General features: G+C 46.2%; 1 protein-coding gene across 15 annotated transcripts in view; it reads right to left on the bottom strand.

Moving 5' to 3' along the window:
• Window positions 1-2,929: 2,929 nt before the first annotated feature.
• The window catches only part of TRERF1 (transcriptional regulating factor 1), a 208,907-nt gene continuing 190,387 nt past the window's right edge, over window positions 2,930-21,449 (bottom strand). For 10 of the 15 annotated variants that reach the window (XM_045498221.1, XM_045498219.1, XM_045498218.1 and 7 more), the window contains 4 exons: window positions 19,403-19,513; window positions 12,983-13,186; window positions 9,718-9,965; window positions 2,930-6,656 (listed from right to left, as the gene is read on the bottom strand). In XM_045498221.1, the coding sequence (XP_045354177.1) occupies window positions 6,332-6,656; window positions 9,718-9,965; window positions 12,983-13,186; window positions 19,403-19,513 (888 nt within the window). In that variant the 3' untranslated portion in view covers window positions 2,930-6,331. The remainder of the gene's footprint in view (window positions 6,657-9,717; window positions 9,966-12,982; window positions 13,187-19,402; window positions 19,514-21,449) is intronic. The other 5 variants (XM_045498228.1, XM_045498229.1, XM_045498226.1 and 2 more) reach the window with 1 other exon arrangement.

Consider the following 21,449-nt stretch of genomic DNA (forward strand, 5'->3'; position numbering starts at 1 on the left):
CCACTGTCCTCAGCTGTGCCCCCACCTTGGCAGGCTGCCCAGTGCCCTTTTCAGAGCTTTTTCTGAATCATGACATTCAAAGTTGTCTCTCTCAGCTGAAGGGGTTCTCCAATAGCTTTCCAACTCTATTGTTGCTTCTGAAGTTTGCATCAGTCTCTCTCTCTCTTTGAATAAATGTTTATTCATTTTTGAGACAGAGTGTGAGCAGGGAAGAGGCAGAGAGAGAGGAAGACTGAGGATCTGAAGCAGGCTCTGCGCTGACAGCAGAGAGCCCAACGTGGGACTTGAACTCATGAACTGTCAGATCATGACCTGAGCTGAAGCTGGACACTCAACTGACTGAGCTACCCAGGAGCCCCTGCATCACTCTCTCTTATGGCACTTCTGTGACGGATTTTCAGTCTGCCTCCTGCCCCCTTTGAGTAGTCCCAGCTGGGTAAGGGTTCTGCAGCCACAATGATGGTGACATTACAGCCAGGCAATGATTTTCACCTATGTTACTTAATTTGATCCTCACGGGAGGACACGAATTTTATCCTAATTTTATAGGTGATGAAACTGAGGCTCAGAGATGAAATGACCCACTCAAAGTTGTATGAGTTAGTTATAGCTGAACCAATAATCCCAATAATCTTCAAAATCCCAGCTCAGTCCCTTTTCTACCCCTGCAGTGGATTGCTGCTGACTCTATGCTGAGGTCAAGTTCTATTGAAGTCTCTGTGGACTTGAGGAATAGAGAACCCCACTGCCCCCACCTCTCAGCAAGAGACAAGGGCTTATTTTTTTATGTTTATTTATTTTGAGAGAGAGTGAGAGAGTGCAAGTGGGGGTAGGGCAGAGAGAGAGAGAGAGAGAGAGAGAATCCCAAGCAGGCTTCATGCTGCCAGAGCCCAACGCGAGTCTCGAACTCACAAAACCGTGAGATCGTGACCTGAGCCAAAACCAAGATTTGGGCGTTTAATCGACTGAGCCACCCAGGCGCCTCAAGGGCTTATTTTTATTTTTAAAGACGTGTGGCCTGAACTGCTCCTGGAACTGAAAAAGTGGGTTGAAAGTAACCTTGGGGATTGGATATCAACTCCATTTTTGAGGCCAAATATGGTCTCTCTAATGGTGGGCTTTCCCTGCCTATGAATAGTTTCTGCTCCCCCAGAACTCTGCCTTGCACATGGTCACTGCTCGCTGCCTTTGGCTCACTGTCTCCATTCATACTCTCAAATGTGGGTATTGTGTGCCACCAGTCTATGGGCCTAATAGCATGGGGTCAGGTGCCAACCCAGGCCCGGTTAACTGGGGGCAACGGGGAGGATCATTGTGAGGGGCAAAACCAGGTCTTGGCCAGCAGTGGGGCCGTAGACAGGGTTCTTCGCCCTGATGTGTAGGCGAGGACAGTGTTCTTAAGCTTGACCTGTCCATTATGGGTCTCTTCCCTACTACCTAAACTTTCATGCATCTGATCTACTGTAGATGAGTAGGAGGCCAGATGATTCTGGATAGTTGATGCAAGTACACTTTGCTTTATGTCCGGGAAAAATAAAAGCACGTGTGCCATATAGTTCTAACTTCTACCATATTTTGATTGCACCAGCGGTTCGGTTTTAAAAGACATCTCCTGTCCCTGGATTGTGATGGTTTCACAGGTATACACTTATCTCCAAAGATACAACTCATCAAGTCGTAGACGTTAAATACGTATAGCTTTTTATGTGCCAATCGGTATCTCAATGAAGTGGCTTTTAAAAATGCCGATTCCTGCCAAAAATAAAGCCACACAAGCGGAGGAAGTAATGACCTAAAACAGTCCGAAGCAAACATTGGTGTGGTGTGTTAAGAATATGTGTGCTGGAATGCAAAAGAAGCACGTATGTCTGCTCTGGCCTTTAGAACTCCAACGGAAACATTGCACACTTACCTTGGGGTATGGTTCACTTAGAAAGACGTTACTGAATTTTTAACATGCCTTCCTCATTGTGTTTTGCTTGTGTCAACATTAAAACTCATCCTTATTCCTAGAACACCACAACTGGCTGGCTATGGCTGGGGAAGGTAGACTGGGAATCTGTGAAATTCAGAACTGACTTTAGGTAAACTCAAGAGGCTTTATTTATTCACACACACACACACACACACACGGATAAGCATACCTGGAAGAGTAGAAGAAATTAATTAATTAATTATTATTAGTAGTAATTAGCCAATTTAACAAATAGTTGCTAAGTACCCGATATACTCTGTCTGAAAAGGCAGTAGTGATAAGGGGGTTCAGAATATTAGTAAAACATGACCTTTCCTCTTCCCAACAGTGGAATTAGATCAAGTCCCTGCCCCCTGTATGCGTGGGACAGTGTCGTACACATGGGGCTCACGAGTACTGAATGAATACATATAAACATAGGAAAAAGTCTTCAGGTTGGACGCGTGAACCTCTGGAAGCAGAATTTAAATGACTGGCTTAATGCACACTGCTTCTAGAGGAAGTGCTGTTTTATTTATACTAAATAACTGTCTAAAACTGATAACTAAATATTTGAGTAAAAAGCCCCCAAAAGAACCTAGATCAAGGTCCTTGCACAGGCATGCGCACCCCCCCCCCCTTACAGCAAATTCTGTGGGAAACCCAGAATTTCAGATTTCTCCTAAAGTTTGTGTTTAATCATCAGAAAGTAAACACAGTCTAGACGAGCTCCCTAAGCTGCAGTCTTCGAAGTATGGTGTGGAGACCGCCAACCCAAGGGGCTTGTCTGCCCTTCGTAGCAGAAATGTTATGTCCTGGTCTCCAGGATGTGCATAGGGGACACTCTAACGAGCATTACATCTCATCAGCAGACCTCTAAATCGCTCTTCAGAAACCAACGAACAGGTAAGTTAGCATTTATCCAGCATTGAGAAGTCACTTCAGTGGCTAGAAAGAAGGAATGTTTAAGCCAAATGAAACTCAAAAAGATAACATTTTATTTTCAGAGCAGCTGATGCAATATCGAATCAGGTTTTCACAAATAAATAGGACAGTGTCTGTTTGGTTACATCTCTATTTAATGAAGACCTATCTATAGGAACTGTAATAAATTTCTGAGAAGGCTAATGACTGGAACCTTTGAAGTAAAATTCTTCTGGCTCTCTTTCAGAAAAAAGGATTGTGGTAACTTAAAAAAATGCTTTTCACTCAGGGGGAAAACCAACCTAGAATGCCTCAGTTTTGTTTTGAAGGAATGCACCTTTTTAGGACAAGTCTATAAAACATCTTTATTTATTTGTTACATATGATGTTTAAATATAACTTTGCTTTCAAGCTTCAAACTTTTTTTTAAACCCCTGGTAAAATAAGACTTTTGGTTCACCTTAACAAAAACTGACCTAGGAAGAAACATTTTTAGCAAAATGTATTATAAAATTCACTAGAAAATACTGTCCTCTTTTGGCCAAAATGTTACATAAAATCCTTATTAAAAATACACACATTACAAAAGAACAATTATGAAGATGCTATACATAGTGCTTCTGATATGGACCAAGGGACCTGCATTCCGGGGAAAATACAGTTAAGTACGCTAAATATTATGATGTCAACTTATAATAGTGCAAACCTGAATAAATTACATCCTGAAATGGGAAGGCATGCAAATCATTTGCTGAGAATAGAACATAACGAAGCCAGAACAGGAAGCAATCACTATTTAAAAATGTTTTCGTTTTTATTACATTACTTTTTTTTTCAAAAATACTTTTCTTTACAATAGAACTCCTAGAAAATATTTACAACCTTCCTCTAATAAAATAGAACAGCAGTTAAATATATTTGAAAATAAGATGGGTTTTTCCATAAAATATATCTGTTAACTTTTTATATACAAGCTTTCTCAAAGAGGTCTAAATTCACTAATGAAAAACCATCTGATAGTAAACAGTAATGGTGTTGAAGACATCAATCTTTTAAGGAAGAGAAGTTCTTGGGGTGGGGAGGGGTGAGGGAAGCAAAAACACAACACATACATGCAGGCAGAATCATTTCAGAAACAAGTAAGTGCAATATTTTACCATGAAGTCAATTCTTTTAAGTTGATATTGTCAAGAAACACTACTTCAGGAATTTGAACTGTCTCGGGAAGGAGGAGTTCTTTGGTTATTTCGAGTCAAAAATGCTTACGTTATACTGCATGAAAAATCAAAATTAAGTTGTGCATTACATTTTTGCCTTGGCAACTCGGTTTATTTTTAATGTTTAAAACGGGAAAGGCTGGGCAAGTCTCCAAACGCAGCAAGTACATTTGCTTTATAAACATGTTTCTGGGTGTTTGCTCCTTTGATAGATAAGCCTTCATAGACCCGATAGCAGAACCATTCCAGAATCTCTCAGACACCAGCACGCAGAGGGAAGCAGTCACCGGGACAGACGCAGTCAGCTGATGTGACCGCTGGAATGGTTCTGGAACAGTCCTGCCACAAAGTTGATGCACACTGCCTAGGCAGTTCTAACTCAAAACCTATGAGAATAACCTAAAATGGCAGCAAATAAAACCTTTCTTTTTGCCTATAGAAAAGATGAAATGAAACCTCCAAGACCTCTTTGTCTGAAAACAGAATGATGGAAATGGAAAGAAACCTTTATTATTTCTCTTTTGCCCATGGCTTTCCTGAGATTCAGAGAACATTGCCCATAGGTGGGGCCGCTGTGGGCCATGAGTGGGTGCTAAATGCTTCTGCCAGAGTCAAACTTAAAAGACGCTCAGGACCTGTCCTCTGGTTTCTGCTGATATTCTCTCTACTGTCAAGCTATTAATTAGTGGGCGAGCCAAGTTGCCTGGGGGGATGGGCCACACCTACACAGGCTGGGGAACCAGCCTCCCCCGGGGTGGGGCGGGGCCTCAAAGCCCTTGCTTCCGAAGCAGCCGGGCAGCTTTAAAGCTCAAGGGGGAGCTGCCAGGGGCTGTCCTCTCTGCCCCGGCTGACTGACTGGGACTCTGGAGACGCGTGCTCATTTGCCCTAACAGGGGGATGGGGCAGTCTGACTCAGTTCAAAAGCCTGAGCTAAATGCCATTTTTGAAGGATTACAGGCTTATTACCTTCAAGTACAAACAGCAACCCTGCTACAACAGACAGGAGGAAGCAGAGCAGAGTGATGTTGCTTGGAGAATTCTAGAAGTGCTTTGGTAAATGACTTGAATGAATACATTCCTAGTTTGAATGCAAACATTGGAGCTAAAGTGGTATCTGAAACCATTTCTGTTGGCCTTGAATGCTACTGCACTTGTATTTGCTATCCAATGTGTTGGGAAACAGTCTGGCAAAGGTGAATTAACAGCAAAACCCCAGTGAATGAGGTTTCATGGTACTTCCAAGTGGCACAAAGTAATTTCAGAACTCCACAAAACCATTCACAGTGTTGCCAAAAAGAGCAGGGGCTCCTCTAGTCTAGTTTTTGGGCCGAAGAATGCTTCTGCGCTTTCCTGAATGGGTGCCCCTCAACCACCCTCCCTAAAGAGCCCCGGCAACTTAATAGTGTGGGTTATTTACCTCCAGCCAGCGTGGGCTCATGCCGAGATATGGCTCTGCCAATCCACGAATCAGAGCCACCGGTCCCCCGGGGAACACGGAAGAGGGTGCCCTTCCTCTCTGAACCAGGTCCTCAGGAAAGCAATGCCGGGGAGTGAAAGCCTGAAATTATACAGTACTTTTGGAAACAGGCTAACGGTGACAGGCGAGGCAAGGAGAAAACTTATTTTCACATTCGGTCAACTTTTCAAACGGTGCGTGTGCTAGAGGAAAGCCGTGTTAACACGAGGGCTTGCTTCGCTCCCTGGAAAAGTTACCCCCTTAGCACAGAATCTCCTGGCAAAGAGTCCGAGTTCACTGCAAACTACACAATGAGGTCAGAACAGAACAAAAATAACTCTCAGTGGGAAAGGATGGCCCAAGGCCCCCACTCGAAGAAGGTAAGCCTGCTTCACCCACACATACACGTACACACGCTCACGGCAAGCTTTGGGATAAAAGGCAACAAGGATGGTTGACATCTGAAAGCCAAAGAACATGAAGGTCAGGTTTATTCCCTGCCAGGAATGAGCTCGTGGGAATGTAGCCCAGATGAGAAACACCTCTTAAATAGAGTTGTGCCAATTATTTATTCCCTCCAACCTCCCACAAAAACTTTTTTTTTTAAATAAAAGGAAAAGAAACTGAAAAAAAAAATTATTCTAAACCTGAATGAAACGACCACTTTTTTTTTAAACAGGTAGTTTAAAATGGTTACAAAACGAGCAGGGAGTCCAGGTTTCCTGATTAACGAAGACGGAGGTCGTGGGTGTTCGCGGTCTCCGCATAACAAGCGGGGCTTTATAGTTCTGCATCACCCTGAAGCAAAACCGAATCTTGGTCGTCCAAGAGGAGATCCGTGTCCACGACCTCGGCCTCTTCCATGACGCCTCCCAACTGCTGGACAACGTCGCCATCGAGGATGTCCACATCCTTGATGGGTTTGATCAGGCTCAGCTGGTCCAGGGGCAGCAGCCCCGGGGCCCCCGCGGGCCCCGTAGTCCTCTCGATCGTGGCCGCCATTTCAGCAGCAAAAGCTGCTTTCTGAGCCTTTTGCCTCTGCTGTTCCTCCTGCTGCCTGTGCGTTTTCATGTGCGCATTTCGGCTTTTGATCTTGAAGAAGACTCTGAGAATGAAGAAAAAAAGAAGCACTGTGAAATTCAGGAGATCTGAGTTCTTGGAAATCTGGGCGTCCTACGGGGAACAGGGGCCGTGTGGCCTAACGTCTGGTTTGGGTGGCTTTGACAGAGTCCCTGGTCACCTAGGACCTCCTGCCCCTGTGACCTGTCGCCTCTCCTCTCCTAGCATTACAAGGGAAAGGGGATGGGGACAGGAACACACGTACAGGGTGTCAGGCTTCCTCTCTGTGGCAATGGAGGATGGATTCTCAAAGGCCTTCCTGTCCCTCTGTGGTCTGCAGCTCATGCCCTTTCTCATCCTTTAGCTTACCCCTCTCTCTCAGCACAACCCAAGAATCCCCCACTCATGCTGCCGAGCTCTGATGGTACCCGTAACAAAACCCATCACCTGCCTGTGGTTTCTGTCTTCCGCAGCCAAAATTCTTGAAGGCTCTGCCTGACCCTTCTCACTTTGGTATATCACACACTTGGTAAATTCCTCTCTTTTCCACCCTCTCCAACTGGACGCCTGTCCCCTCCCCTGCAGCCCAAACCCTCTTCTCAAGGTCACCAGTAACTCTGTGGCCAAATCCAATGCCACCAGCCCCGTTCTGTCTTTACTATACTTGACTTCTGAGCTGCACCCACCACTTCTTTTCACCTAAGACCCCTTCTTATTGGTGATCGTATTACTATAATTTCCTACTTTTAGGTTTAGAATGGAAGAATGGTTTTCAGCTGCAGGTGATTTTGCCTCCCCAGAGACAACTGGTGAGATATTTTTGACCGTCACAACTTGAGGGGGGATGGTATTTTTCCAACCTAGTGGGGAAGAGCCCAGGGATGTGGCTACATACCCTATAATGCAGAGGGTGGCCCGTCTTCCCGAAACAAGGACTTATCAGACCCAAATGTCACTGCTGAAGTTGAGAAACTCTGGGATAAGGGGCCCGCGAACTATGGCCAGTGGACAAAATTCAGCCCACTGAATTTTCATAAAGTTTTCCTGGAACACAGCTAAGTCTATTTGTTTATGTATTGTCTATGGCCACAATGGCAGAGCTGAGTAGTTGGGACACAGACAGTACGGCCTGCAAAGCCTAAAATATTTCTACCTGAACCTTTTTCCGAAACAGTTTGCCCAGATGTGAGACTGCCTGTTTCTAGAGATGGGGTGATACAAATATCTGGCATTCACTCCTGAGCCCATAAAGGGAAAACAAAACAAAATAAAACAAAAAACAACTCTGATTCCTAAGACAAGCAGAGCTGATGAATCACAATTTGCACATATTGAAACTGTTTAATGTGATGAACATGATTTCAGCCGCTAAAACAGGCATTCTGCAAACATTTGCCTATTATTTCTACTCCGGAAAACCACAGAAAATATCTTCATTTTAACTGGAGTTATGGTATTAAAAGGTCACAAGCAACATAAAAACAAGACAAGAAAAACACTTAATGGATGTCACTGAAAGACAGCCAGAAAGCTCGAAACGCTAATTTTTGTTTGTTAAAATGTTCTTTGTCTCCACCTGGTGGAGTAAGGAGTCGTGGCCTGCTTGTAGCCCTGGGAGTGGAGGTGTTGGCTCCTCTCTGGGGACAGGTGGGAAGGTTCATTACCTCAAGTCACTGAGCCTCATGATCAATCTGGGGGCTCATTTTTCCGTGGTAAGACAAAGGGGATATCTTGTCCTGGCTCTGAAGGGTATCGGAACACAGAGGGGAGCTATACCTAAAAAGCCATCTCCCTGATCTCTGTGCTTCGTAGAGGGGAAATTGCTGCTAAGTTCCAGCTCCCTGCGGCGAGAGCCACCAAAAGGAGTTAGGTTCTCTCAGAGGCTGAGAGTGCCGGCCCCAGGTCAGCCTGCGTGGCTCAAATCCAAACTCGGATGGGCGCCGTGACAAAGACTTTATTTACCCTTTCTGTGCCTCATTTTCTCTGCTTGGAAAAAAGAAGCTACTCAAAGTGCCTACCATATTTCGCTGAAGGTTAAATTAATCAATACACGTAAATATCCTTTAAAACAGTGCCAGGCAAATTGGCCCTGATAAATGGCAGGTACTAGTAAGTTGCCTAAAATATCCTAATGAGGATGCATATTATAAGCAGAGGAACCACTTGGCCTCATTCGCACGACTAGGGATGCTAAAGGAAGTCAGTCATGACAACCAAAGCCAGGCAGACTCACTGAGAAGCAGAGTGAAATTCTACACAGGAGGCTGGGGGAGGGAACCCTGTACATCTTACCATCAGTGATATTTTCGACCTAAAATAAACAAACCAGTAGGGTGGAGCAGTGGTCAGGAGCTGAGATGGGTTCAAATGTCAGCTCTGCTCTTATTGGGGATGTGACCTGGGGCAGGTGATTTTACCTAACATTCAATCTTTGTTTGTATCACAAGGATAAAAGCAGTATTGGCGTTTCTGTGCTCAGTACATGTTGGCTATTATTACTACCTACTGTCAGTTTTTTTCTCTTAGTTGTTCTATTATACTTAAAAGGGCAGGGATGACAGATAGGCTTCATCTCCTGGGTCACCCCGATCAACTGATTGTGCCTGCTTGAAGCATTCCGATGGCAAGGCTTTAAGATGATAGAGAGGAGTGTAGCAATCGGTTAGTGATGTCTGCCCCGGGCCCAGGAATGAACCGTAGGGATAGGAGAGTTCCCGTTAGGTGTTTGGAGCCATTGTCAAATCGCTCAGCAGGAATGCAAAGAGAGCGACACGAGTGGATGTGGTTTGGGTGTGAAGGGATGAAGTGGGAATCCGAGTCCCATCCACCATTTCCGAAAAAGAGTCAAGTTTTGTCACTAGAGGTTTGCTCTGAAGATGTTTGTCCTTATTAGGGCTTTTAGGGTATCAGAATGACCATATTCTGAATCAGAGACGAGGTCCACCCACCCTGAGGCACCATGCAGACCCCAAGATGATAGGAGGGAGTTTTTGGAAACTCCAGGTTCTTTTACTTGCTCAAGAAACCTCAGACCATCTTGGCCTGGCCTCCACGGAGCAATTGTTCATCCCGGACTTAGATTCAGTCCCTGGTCCCCTTTCACCTACTTGCCACACTCCTTGCAGGGGAAGATAGTCGTGGGGTCTGTCTCGCCACTGGTGGTGCTGTGAGAGGGTGAGCTCTTCACTGAGCAGTATCCACTCTGAGCGCTGCCAGGCTTCTGCTTTCCAGAGGGGATGGCACCCCGAGCTTTGGTCACCTGGTTGGTGCCACCGTGGATACGGGCGTGGCCGTTCAGTGCCTGTCGGGAGCTGAACACCTGGGGAAGAAAGGGAGTGACATGACATCTACAGTCCTGAAAAGGAAATTAGGGTTATTAGTTACTCAGTGGTAAAACACATGATATTTGAAACAGTGTCTAATGACGGGGCGCAGGGGTTTTACGTAAGCAAACTTTGGGTGTATGCGCTAAAAGCCGAGGTCAGATACTACAACCACAAACACTGAGCCCATAAAAAAAAAAAAAAAGCAAAAAAAAACCCCAACACACACACATTGTTGTTACAACCCGAGGACGAGATGCACAGTATGAAGGACAGAGAAACTGTCCAGGAGGCAGGGGGCTGGGGGGCCAGACCCAGCACCTTTGAGAGGGAGGGCCATTGGGCCACTTCCCCTCTGTACGCCTTACTTTTTTTCCATCTGTAAGATGAGGGAGTTGACTGGCTTCCAGGTGTTTTTACCCTCTCCCTTTTCTTTTCTCCTTTTTTTCTCCCCTTACTTAAAAAAAAAAAAATGACAAATCGGGTCTTGCTCAAAAGCTCTCAGTTAAAAGCAGAGATGCTCTGGCTGAAATAGAGACAGCACCCCGGAAGTGAGTGCATTTGCTCAGCTCTATCTCCCCGCCCAGGAAGTCCTAGAGCCCCAAGAAACACAGTTGGAAAGACTGATTCGTTGACCTGATAAATCCCGTATATTACGTTCAAGCCTCCATCAGTGGCCAACTGTTGAAGACTCCCAAATTTTACTGCAGGATGACAGCTGAAGCTTGCCATAAAGCAGGCTCTCCCCACCTCAGCACTCCCGATACTTGGGGCTGGATACTTTTTGTTGGAGGGGGGCTGTGTGGAGTAGGATGTTTAACAGCATCCCTGGCCTCTACCCAGGAGAAGCCACCAGCACCTCTCCAGTTGTGACGTTAACTGTCCCCACACCATTGCCAAATGTTGAGGAGCAAAATCATTCCCAGCTGAGCACCACTGCTGACAAGGGATGCAATCCACCTCCTTGAGTTCTAAGAGCCCCGACTTCCAGCTTGTGAAACACATCAGTACCCACTGCTTTGCAGGTGGTTCGCTCTGTGTTAAGTTCATGAGCTCTGTTTATGGTCTGACAGGGAGAAAAAAAAAAAAAAATCTATGGCTGATTTAGCAACCAAAACCTTCAGGGTTAGGCAAGGAATAAAACCAATATGCTTTTTCTCTGTGAGTTTTAAAAATCATTAAAATATATCCAGCTTGCTGAGCATTTCTGATTGGAAACAAGCGAAAGAGGACTCCCCACTCAGTGAAGAATTTGCCGTACACAAAACTATGAATTGAGGCAACAGTCAATTTCTAAACAAATTCACCCAGAAATACTGTCATTTAAAGTCACATCTTAATCATCCCTGCACGGAAGCGCTCTATACAAAATGGAAATAATGGAGTGACTCTTCCAGGTCATTAAACATCAAAGACAGAAACAAGCTAGCAATTTCTCATGTTTTCTTCAAAGCTGATGTAAAACGCAGATCCCTTTTTTTCTTACTTTTTCATTTTTTTTCATGAAATGTAAATCAAGTGAACTTCTGCGTAAGTATCTAAATATTATAAGGCCTATTGCCTTCTCCACCTACGTGACAGACTCATTAAGCAGCATTCAATACACTCTGGCAGACACCATTGTCCTGTATAATGCACAAGCAAAGATCAACCCAAGTAACTTGGGAAAAACAGGACTTCTTGTAAAGGAGCAACATTTTCGTCTTTTGTAACACCTCTAGAATTTGCCTGTACAGGTGTGCCGGGCTTTAAGAAATCCGATTCAGGAAAAGTTCAACAATTCGGATTCGAGGGGGATCAACGAGGGACTGAAAGTCTGAAGTTAACAACTGAAAAAAATACGTCCTTTAAAATATACTGGGAGCCTTAGAACAGACCTCTAAGGCCTGTCATAGGGCTCTCTAAGGCCTGCCATAGGGCTAAGAATGATCAAACGAATTTGTTTTATTTTAGCTAAATGTTATTTCCCATGTACTTGAAAAGCACTAGGTTAAAAAATTATACAAACTCCCTTTCAGCCTGTTTCCATGATTAATTTGCTTAGTAAGATCTTTTTGTTCTCCCCGAAAAGTACCCAGGTAAACTTTAGCCAAATCTTTGTAACACTTCTCTCAAATTTCAAATCGATGACATTTGAATGAGTAACACTTCATGTGATAGGAAATGCGAAGCCTTCTCAGTGGGCTCCCCACTCGGGGCATTTATTTTTTCAACGTTTATTTATTTTTGGGACAGAGAGAGACAGAGCATGAACAGAGGGGGGTCAGAGAGAGAGGGAGACACAGAATCAGAAACAGGCTCCAGGCTCTGAGCCATCAGCCCAGAGCCCGACGCGGGGCTCGAACTCACGGACCACGAGATCGCGACCTGGCTGAAGTCGGACGCTTAACCGACTGCGCCACCCAGGCGCCCCCCCACTCGGGGCATTTATTTATTTATTTATTTATTTTTTTTTTTAATTTTTTTTTTTTCAACGTCTATTCACTTTTGGGACAGAGAGAGACAGAGCATGAACGGGGGAGGGGCAGAGAGAGAGGGAGACACAGAATCGGAAACAGGCTCCAGGCTCTGAGCCATCAGCCCAGAGCCTGACGCGGGGCTCGAACTCACGGACCGCGAGATCGTGACCTGGCTGAAGTCGGACGCTTAACCGACTGCGCCACCCAGGCGCCCCTCGGGGCATTTAAAATGCATGCTCACAGGGCCCGGAGGGGTGGAGAGGCACCAGAAACATGGGGCATAAGTTCTGGAGGCCAAGGCTCACTGCAAAGCCGTGTGCGGCAGCATTTAAGAGCTCTGGATCACACGCTTCCTGAGAGCAGGGATCTTCTCTGTGTCCCCTGAGCACACAGCATAGCAGTGTGTGCGAGCTGAGTAAGTAAATGAAAACAAAGCAAGAAAATCCCGGCGACACGGAATCCCCTCTGTGAAGCTTTCGTTGCGGAAAGTGCACCCTTTCTAAAATGCGTGGTCCTTAAAGCCAGGCACAGCCCACTGCCCTCTTAGTCGCAGGTTCCCCGGGGAGGACAGAGGATGCAGAGATACTTACGGCCCCGCAGTTGGGCATCTCACAGATGAAGGAGCCGGAGGGCTGGCCGAGGGCCTGCAGGGGTGGCCCCTCCGCGGGAGCCAGCACGGGGCCTGGGGGGGGCTCGGGAGACTTGGGCACTTCACTCTCCTCTTCTCTCGTGGATTTCCTATCTTCTTCTGGGTCCTCCTCCTCTTCCTCTAACTCCTCTTCTTCTTCACTCGTCTGGTGTTAAGGCAATAGAAGCAAAAGGGGGGACAGCCCCAAATAGCATTTTTAGTGATGAACAGAGTCACCAGCCAGGAGAGGAGAAAGGTGCTGGACGTGAGGTGGGGGTGGGGGGTGGGGTGGGGGTTCTGTCTAAGGAACAGCCCACGGAGTCCTCTGGGGAGTGCTATGGTGGTCTCGACCAGAGCTTGGGGCTCTGGGGTCGAGAGAGTCCCCCTGCCTCACTTTGGATCCCTTCACCATTTCTATAAAATATGCTAAAGCAGGGAGGAGAGATTTCTGTGCGTAGACTTTCTCCCCCTTGTTCAAGACCAGCAGACCTTGAAAAGGATTAAAACTCGCTTGTGAGCCACTCTGTCTCCCCGGAGCAGTGAGCAGGGTTTTCAAGCAGTAATGATACTATGGAAACCCCTCTGGAGAGGGACTAAAGACCTACGTAATGATTTGTCTACAGGCCTTATGACACGCTTCCACACGAGATGCCCCAGATGTCTGCTCTGACCCGTGGCCTGTGGAAAGCATGTGACCCACAGCGCTCCGATGCACCCCTGTTTGCTCTTGTCAGAAAACAGAATGGAAGAGTGAAGTGCAATGACTTTGAGGAGAGAAAGGGGAAAGGGATATCCCCCTGGACCCCTCCCTTACCAAGAAAAATATTTTCTGTGACTAAATATCCTTGTGGCTACTGTGTCCCCTCCCCCTCCTTCAGAACAGCAGCAGGTGGAGAACAAAGAAGGTCCCGCCTTCCCAAGGGTTACCAAGACAGGAAGTCACTGGAGCAGCCTGGTGTCATACTATGGGTGGATTGGGACGGAAGGCAGGGACGGAGGAGGCCCTCATTCTACTTCTTGTTTAACCACCTTACTCTGGTCTCTCTGTTCTCATGGAAAGATGTTGGCTCCTCTAGGCTGAGAGAGGACAGAGGACCAGGGAAAGGGCTAGAACCCAGTTCTAGGTTACATCCACCTCACTTCAGCTTCTATTTCACAGCCCTTCACTGTTTACAAAGCATTTTTGTATTTGCTGGATCACTGAACGACATGGAAGCACCCTCATTTACAGACGAGGAAACAAATGGCATGTCCTGCTTGCCCTTGACCCTGGCAGGTCATTTGTGTCTGCCAGACTCTGTTTAAAGCACGACATGGGCTCCAATTTGGTTGATCCCAGACAGTGATGTCACTCTGGGTCAGCCTATGATTGTCAGAGCCCAGAAGGGAGAATTTCTGAAAAGGATGAAGATTTCTTTCTTTAAAAAAAAAAAAAATAATAACGTTTATTTATTTTTAAGAGGGGGGAGGGGGCAGAGACAGGGGGAGACAGAATCCGAAGCAGGATCCGGGCTCTGAGCTGTTGGCACAGAGCCTGATGCAGGGCTCGAACTCACAAACCGTGAGATCATGACCTGAACTGAGGTCGGACGCTTAACCGACTGAGCCACCAAGGTGCCTTAAGGGTGAAGATTTCTAAGAGTATAGTGGGATCCTGGGATCCAGAGACAATAAGCTGTCTCTCTCCAGTTTGGATTGGGGGCAGGGGAGAAAGTCAATGCCAGTAAAGAGGGGGCATTTAACACTCTATCATGGTTTCACTGTTGTCTGCATTTGATAGCATATACATGCATATTTGAAATGATGTGGCAACAAGGTGTACCTGAGAAATGGCTTCAGTTTCCAGTGGGTTAATTACGATTAAGTAGTGATGATTACATGTGCTGAAAGACTTCAATGAGTACAAACGTAGGCCCACTTTATTTTACAGAGTGATTCATCATATATAAGCTCTAGGTCTCTTATTCGCATAGAACACACAGGTGGATTTTCCTTAAATGGTCTCATTCCCATATGAATGCATCATCTTTCAACCTCAAGGAGTTTCAGGTAAAACCACAGTATGTAGAACTCTAATGGTTCCCTCCCTTCCTTTACAGAAATGGAACTTTGTGGACTCAAGAATCAGCTTGGTAAGCAGGTCAGGGCCTACAGCGTGGCACTTGAACTAGATTATACAATAACTTTCAATGGCAATGGCATTTGTTTTACAGTACCATTTATAATTACAATTTTTCTCACAACACCATTTTTGGGGGGCTTAAAAACTCATAGAAGGGACATGCCATAGAGCCACAAAATCACAGATTAAATTATACTGCACTGTGATTACACGTGTCTCCGGAATTTAGATAGGTTTTATTTCAACTGGCAATCTATACACGTTCACAAGATGATGTATCATCAAGCCATATGGGCTTACCAAAGTGACTAAGAGATACAAAGATAGGAGGACAAAAATCCTAAGATGTACAACTTTGTATCAACAAGTTGGCCATTTCATGATGTATTGTGAAATGAAACATTGAGTAATATTCCAAAATTGGTAGAAGGTGGGCAAATACGGGATGAGGAGGTGGTTATATATTTAACATGGTGCTTAACGCCTTAAGTGTCTGCAATAAGGGTTTCTTGAGGAGGACGATACTCTTATTTCTCAGGCATGCAAATGGAATTTGCATTGTGAGACACTTGTTAAGTTAAAATACAAACTCTCAACAGCCCAAATGTACTCAGAGACACAAAACTGAGTGTCACCATCACTAATGATGAGGAGGATGATGATGGGGATGAAAGCATGTTGAATGCCTGCTATGAATCAGGTACCACGGGCACGCACACACACGTGGACACATACACACACACACACACAATTTCTAGTGCTCCGATAGCCCTGTACAAATTTTTCTTTTTTAAGCAAACGACGAAACTGGCCAGCGAGCTACTTTCCCCAAGGTCACACGGCTGGTAAAGAAGTTGAATTGAGATTTGAAACCTAAACCGTCTGATTTCAACACCTCAGCCTTCATCTATTGGCCCCGCAGCAGATGTCCACAGGAGAATGTGTGTCCATCTGCACATAGTTTCGATTTTCAGCCCAAAGATAGGAGATCCTAAACCCCTCACAACCATTGGAAACAGCTGCCGGTCAATGTCAGAGAGCAGCAGGCTATTCCCACCACCACCACCCCCCCCCCCCCCGCCCTGCCACCGCCCCATTGGTGGACCGTGTTAGAGTAACTTAGGTGCTTAGACTGTGGGTGAGCTTTGCCCTCGGAGTCCTGACTGCTGTTTTCCAATGTCAGTCACTTTTGTCACTTGGTTTCTTGAATTGTGCTGAATTTTGGGCAAAACCAGATCCACAGATCTGTCCTGAGTGGGAGCATGAGCACGGGCAGGGGACAGGAAGATGTGATCAGCACGCTTTCTTCCCATATCCTTAACGGAGTCCACCTTGGTCCCCTTCTTTTGCCTCCAAGGTGGAAGGACCTATGATGATCTCAGGGTAGAAGTCTCCAAAGCGGAGGAGGCTATTGTGTTGTGTTGGCCTTGTGGCTACCTAAAGAACAGCCATTCCTCACCAACTGTCTTCTTCCCGTCTCCCCACACAAGTCCCTGAACGACCTGAGCGTGTTCCATCATGTTCCATCTGGGATGAAAACACTGAGGACCTATGATCGGGAGAGTTGTCCCAAGTGTCCAGGCAGGCCCGAGGACAAAGGGCAGGACTCCTGTCCTAGGACTGTGCCTTCTGCACCTTCCCCATTTCTTGCATGGTCCCAGATTTTCATCTCTCCTCTACAAACTTCCCTCAAGAGGCTGGCTGTGCCTTCACAGAGCCCAAAAGGGAGTTACTGAGCTACATGCTGGCCTTAAATCAAGACTTTTTTTTTTTTTTTTTTTTTGTGGGCCTGAGTCATCTCTGCATGTTGCTTTTGGTTCTCCTTAAGGTAACAAGGGTGGGGATGCTCCTGACCCAGCTTAAATACTGGCTCCTGGTGAGTAAGCCCAAGAAGGTGTGGTTCCTTGGGCATCGTCTTAACCTCTCCTCTTTAGTCTGAGGCTACATGCGGGTCTGGGCCTTTCTTACCTTTTTTAAGATTTTATTTTTAAGTAATCTCTACACCCAACGTGGGGCTTGAACTCACAACCCCAAGACCAAGAGTCGCACACTCCACAGACTGTGCCAGCCATGCGCCCCAGCCTAGGTCTTTCTATGCATCTCCAAAGCCCTGCTGGCCCAAGAGGGCACCTCTTCCTTGCGTAGTAACATCTTCCTTAGCAATCCCTGCTCTGAATCCTCTTGTGCACTTCATCTCCCTGCAGTGAGTTCATAGAGGGATTGTTGCTGTGACCCACAGCGACTCCTATCTGGGAGTGATGTTCACTCAATTAATTCAACAAACATTTAGAAGGCCTATATTATGCCAGCCACTGTCCTAGGCACTTGGTAGCACACAAGCTGGAAAGGCATCAGTTTGCCTCAGGAAGCCATATCCTCAGATTTTGCCCTTTTCCAAAACATGACTCTGACAGAGCCCAGAACATTTCAGAACTGGAAGGGATTTTCCAAATCATCTAAACCATCTGCCCCATTTTATAGGTCAGTAAGCTTTAGGAGACAGGCCCTAGGTCTCCAAGGCCAGGATTCCTCATGCTTCCTTGTTTACTGTCCATCCACTCATCTGGAAAGCAATGCTCTGTGTAACCTTGGGAAGCCCTTCCCCTCTCTGGTCCTCAACCTCCTGCCTGTGAAATGATGGAGCTGGATGAGGGAGAGGCCCTAAGGCCCTATCCAAGCCTTTCTTGGTTCTCGTCTTACACTGCTTGTAAACACTCTTGGGGTTCATGCCAAAGCTTCCACTTGCGTGTGCCACATCTTCCCAACTTTAGTATATGCTTCTGGTGGCGGGGGGACAGAGGCCAGTGAACATCCCTGATCGCCCACAGCACTACACGCATATTGATATTTACATCACGGCAACTCGACTGCTTTTAGCTGACTAAACCAGGAGAGGCCACGTTGTTTCTTTTAAACATCAGTCACGGGTGAGAACAATGATATTCAGATACGAGACAGCGCTACTTAAACGACTCACACGAAAGCCCGGGTCACAGGAGACCCCAAACACAGTACCATCGTCATCTCTGATACAGATGTCGATTTTTTTTCCTGACCTGTGGGTCTAAGTGTAAATTCAAATATGTGCATATATTTCACAGCTAGAATCATTCTTAGGTCTCCAAGGCCAGGTAGGAACTTGGGCCCTGAGGCATTAATGAGTCCAAGTGTTTTTATACTTCTCTAAGAGGATTTGCATTCGAATGCTCTTAAATACTAGACAGGGAATCAGGCTCAGACCACACACTCTCCATTTGACTGTGGCTCAGTTACTTAGGCTCTGTGCCTCAGTTCCCTACCTCACAGATTGGCTCTGAGGATTAAATGAGTCAATATCATTTAAAGGGCCTAGCACGATGCCCGGAACACAGAAGGTGCCATGTGTCAGTTAAAGAAAACCACCCACACAGGTGCTAACAAAACCGTGGCACAATCGGGAATGAAAGTATATTACAGACATTCATCACATTCATGAATTCTAAACACTTTCCCGAGTGGTGACAGCCTAGAGTTTACTAATCTGTTGTAAGACATGCCATTTTTACATACACATGCACGGCAGGTAACGTTTTCCACAATGTGTGGAAAGGAGACTTTCCCTGGTTATAGACTCAGGGAAAAAAAGAGTTAACCACAAGGACAAAGTGATAGTAATTACTGAAGCCGCACACTAGGGATCTGGAGATTTCGATGTCTTTAGCTTTAGCGTTTCGCATCTTTAGTGCATACTTGACACGCAGACAACTTTGGATCATCGGCCAATGAAGGAAATCAGTCTCGGGGATAAATGGTGATCAAGGATTAGACTAATACACACGCTGCTACCTGTTCCTCGATAATTGAGAGTTCCTGGAACTATCTAGAGGCCAAGGCTCCTCCTTGGTCACGCTTAACGGAAGCTGTGGTAACACCCGAGGACTCCGGGTCTCTGGTCAGCAGCATCTGTGACACGGACGGATCAGAAAGGATATCCCAGGGGGCCGAGGGCGCCCACTTATAAGCCATCGAGTCAAGGCTGGGACCACTCTGGCTTCCCTCCCTGCCTGCCCTGGAACCCAGGCCAGCCCTTACCTCCTTAACGGAGTGCTGAGCTATGGGGCCAACCCGGAGCCACCTTCCTTCTGCATTTCTATGCCAGGAAGTTGAAGCCTGTCACCCACTCACCGTGGTCACCTCGGCAGCCAAGCCGAGCCAAACACCCGCCACTTACTAACCTGGGTGAAGGGTGGGGGCGGGGCGCACGGAAGCGGCTTCACTCACCACAGAATCATCGATTTCTGCGAGGCGTGTCCGGTGTTTCCGCCCCAAGCGCATTATCTTTTTCCACGTGTAGTAGTATTCCACACACTGAGCCACCGTCTTAGACTTCACCTGCCGGGAAAGCCAGCTCCACATCAGCTCAGCAGTGGGCAGTGTGCCAAACCGCAAGCTTTTGTGAAAATTTAATTTTGTAATAGGGAATAGGTGCGTGCGATTCAATTAAAAAAAAAAAAGTATACAGTGAAAAACCTCCTTCCCACGCGGTTTGTTCTCCCTCCATCTGGGTCTCACCCTCCCCCCCCCTGTCACACAGCTAAACCCTCTTCTTAATTTCTTGGGTGTCATTCCAGAATCTCTTTACGCACATACTAAAGAACGCGAGAATATATTTCTCCTCACACTGCATACGTTGTTTTGCAACTTGATTTTTTTTTTTTTTCTTCACAATATAGCCTGGAGATTTTTTTCATGTCAGCCCATAGAGAGCTCATTCCTTTTTTTTAACCCATAGAACAGCATGCTTTTTCATTTAATGTGCTTAAGCGTATTTGGCTCTCCGACTGGTTGACCTTCAAAATCTATTTATGAAAAATGTTCCTTAGTAATCGAACAGGAATGTAAGGCAAAAGTTAGGATGACAAGAGCTTAGTTTCTGCAGGAAACAAGCCTTGCCCTGTCCTCCCTCAAGGGGGCAAAGGTACATGTATTTTAAAGAGAAAAAAAAAATGCCTTTGTGTAGTTCCTAGATCTCCAAGCTCAAGGTGGGGTTCAATAATGTGGGCTTCTGGAGGCAGATAAAAGGCTGGCCATACTTGTGGAGGTGGGAGACCAGCCACCCAAACTGTGAGGTGAGAGAGGTCCCGCCAGAAGCTGTCTCCTTCTGAAAGTGCCCCTCTTTCAGATTGATTTGAAACTTGATTTCTTGAGTTTCTACACTAGTCGCTCAGGGAGTGAGGACACTGTCTCAGAGAGTAACTTGCTGGAAAGGCTGTGTCGCCTGGCACACCAGCCACCCAAACTGTGAGGTGAGAGAGGTCCCGCCAGAAGCTGTCTCCTTCTGAAAGTGCCCCTCTTTCAGATTGATTTGAAACTTGATTTCTTGAGTTTCTACACTAGTCGCTCAGGGAGTGAGGACACTGTCTCTGAGAGTACTTGCTGGAAAGGCTGTGTCGCCTGGCAAGCACGACACAGGAGTCTGTCACCAATCAACAAGGTGCAGGCCTGCAAGGGGTGAGGCCCAGGGCAGGTCAGTCCTGGGGGATGGGGACTCAAGAAAGAGGACAGCACGAGAGCACGGAGGCTACTGAGCTTACAGGGCAGCAAAGAGCATGGTGGCCTCCAAGGTAGGGAAAGGCAGGGGTGAATACAGATCTGGAGAGGGCAGGCAAGCAGAGAAAAGTCTACCTGTCCCACCAAGGAAAGTCCTAGATTAAGGACAGGAGACATGCACCCGGGGGGTAGCATCGGGCCAGCCCAGAGCCAGTGGGAGGTGTTGCCCGAGACTCCGTTCTCAGTGGACCTGAACATTTTAATGACCTTAATGACACAATATGGCTCCATTGTTCATTGATTTTCTGATACACTGAATCATTTTCACTTTTAGCCTCAACCACCTCTCAGCCAATTAAGGCCTGTTAAGTTCATTATCTGCTGAAAAGTGCTACTCCATCTGTGTACAAGAGTTCTATTTTGCTGTGAGATGCTGTATATACAAAGTATTATTATTTTTATTATGACTGTCGTTATGATTAGGGGCCCAACTCCAGAAACTCTGCTACTGGCTAGGGGGAAGGCACGTTATCTCCCCTTCTCTAATGTCTCAGAAAAAGAATTGTCAAGAACATGATAAATCTGTCAAATATACACGAAATAAATCATGTACATTGTAAACCAAAAGCCTCAGTTCTATTTATTCTGATAGAGTGTATAAATTACACATTTTTATTAAGATAAAAATAACTCCCCACCATGTCCAAATAATCTAGGTCCTCCTTCTCCCCCACAGCCCTGACACTGGGCGATGCCACCCCTGTAACAAATACCATCC

Source organism: Leopardus geoffroyi, chromosome B2, assembly GCF_018350155.1.
Source record: "Leopardus geoffroyi isolate Oge1 chromosome B2, O.geoffroyi_Oge1_pat1.0, whole genome shotgun sequence".
NCBI lineage: Eukaryota > Metazoa > Chordata > Mammalia > Carnivora > Felidae > Leopardus > Leopardus geoffroyi.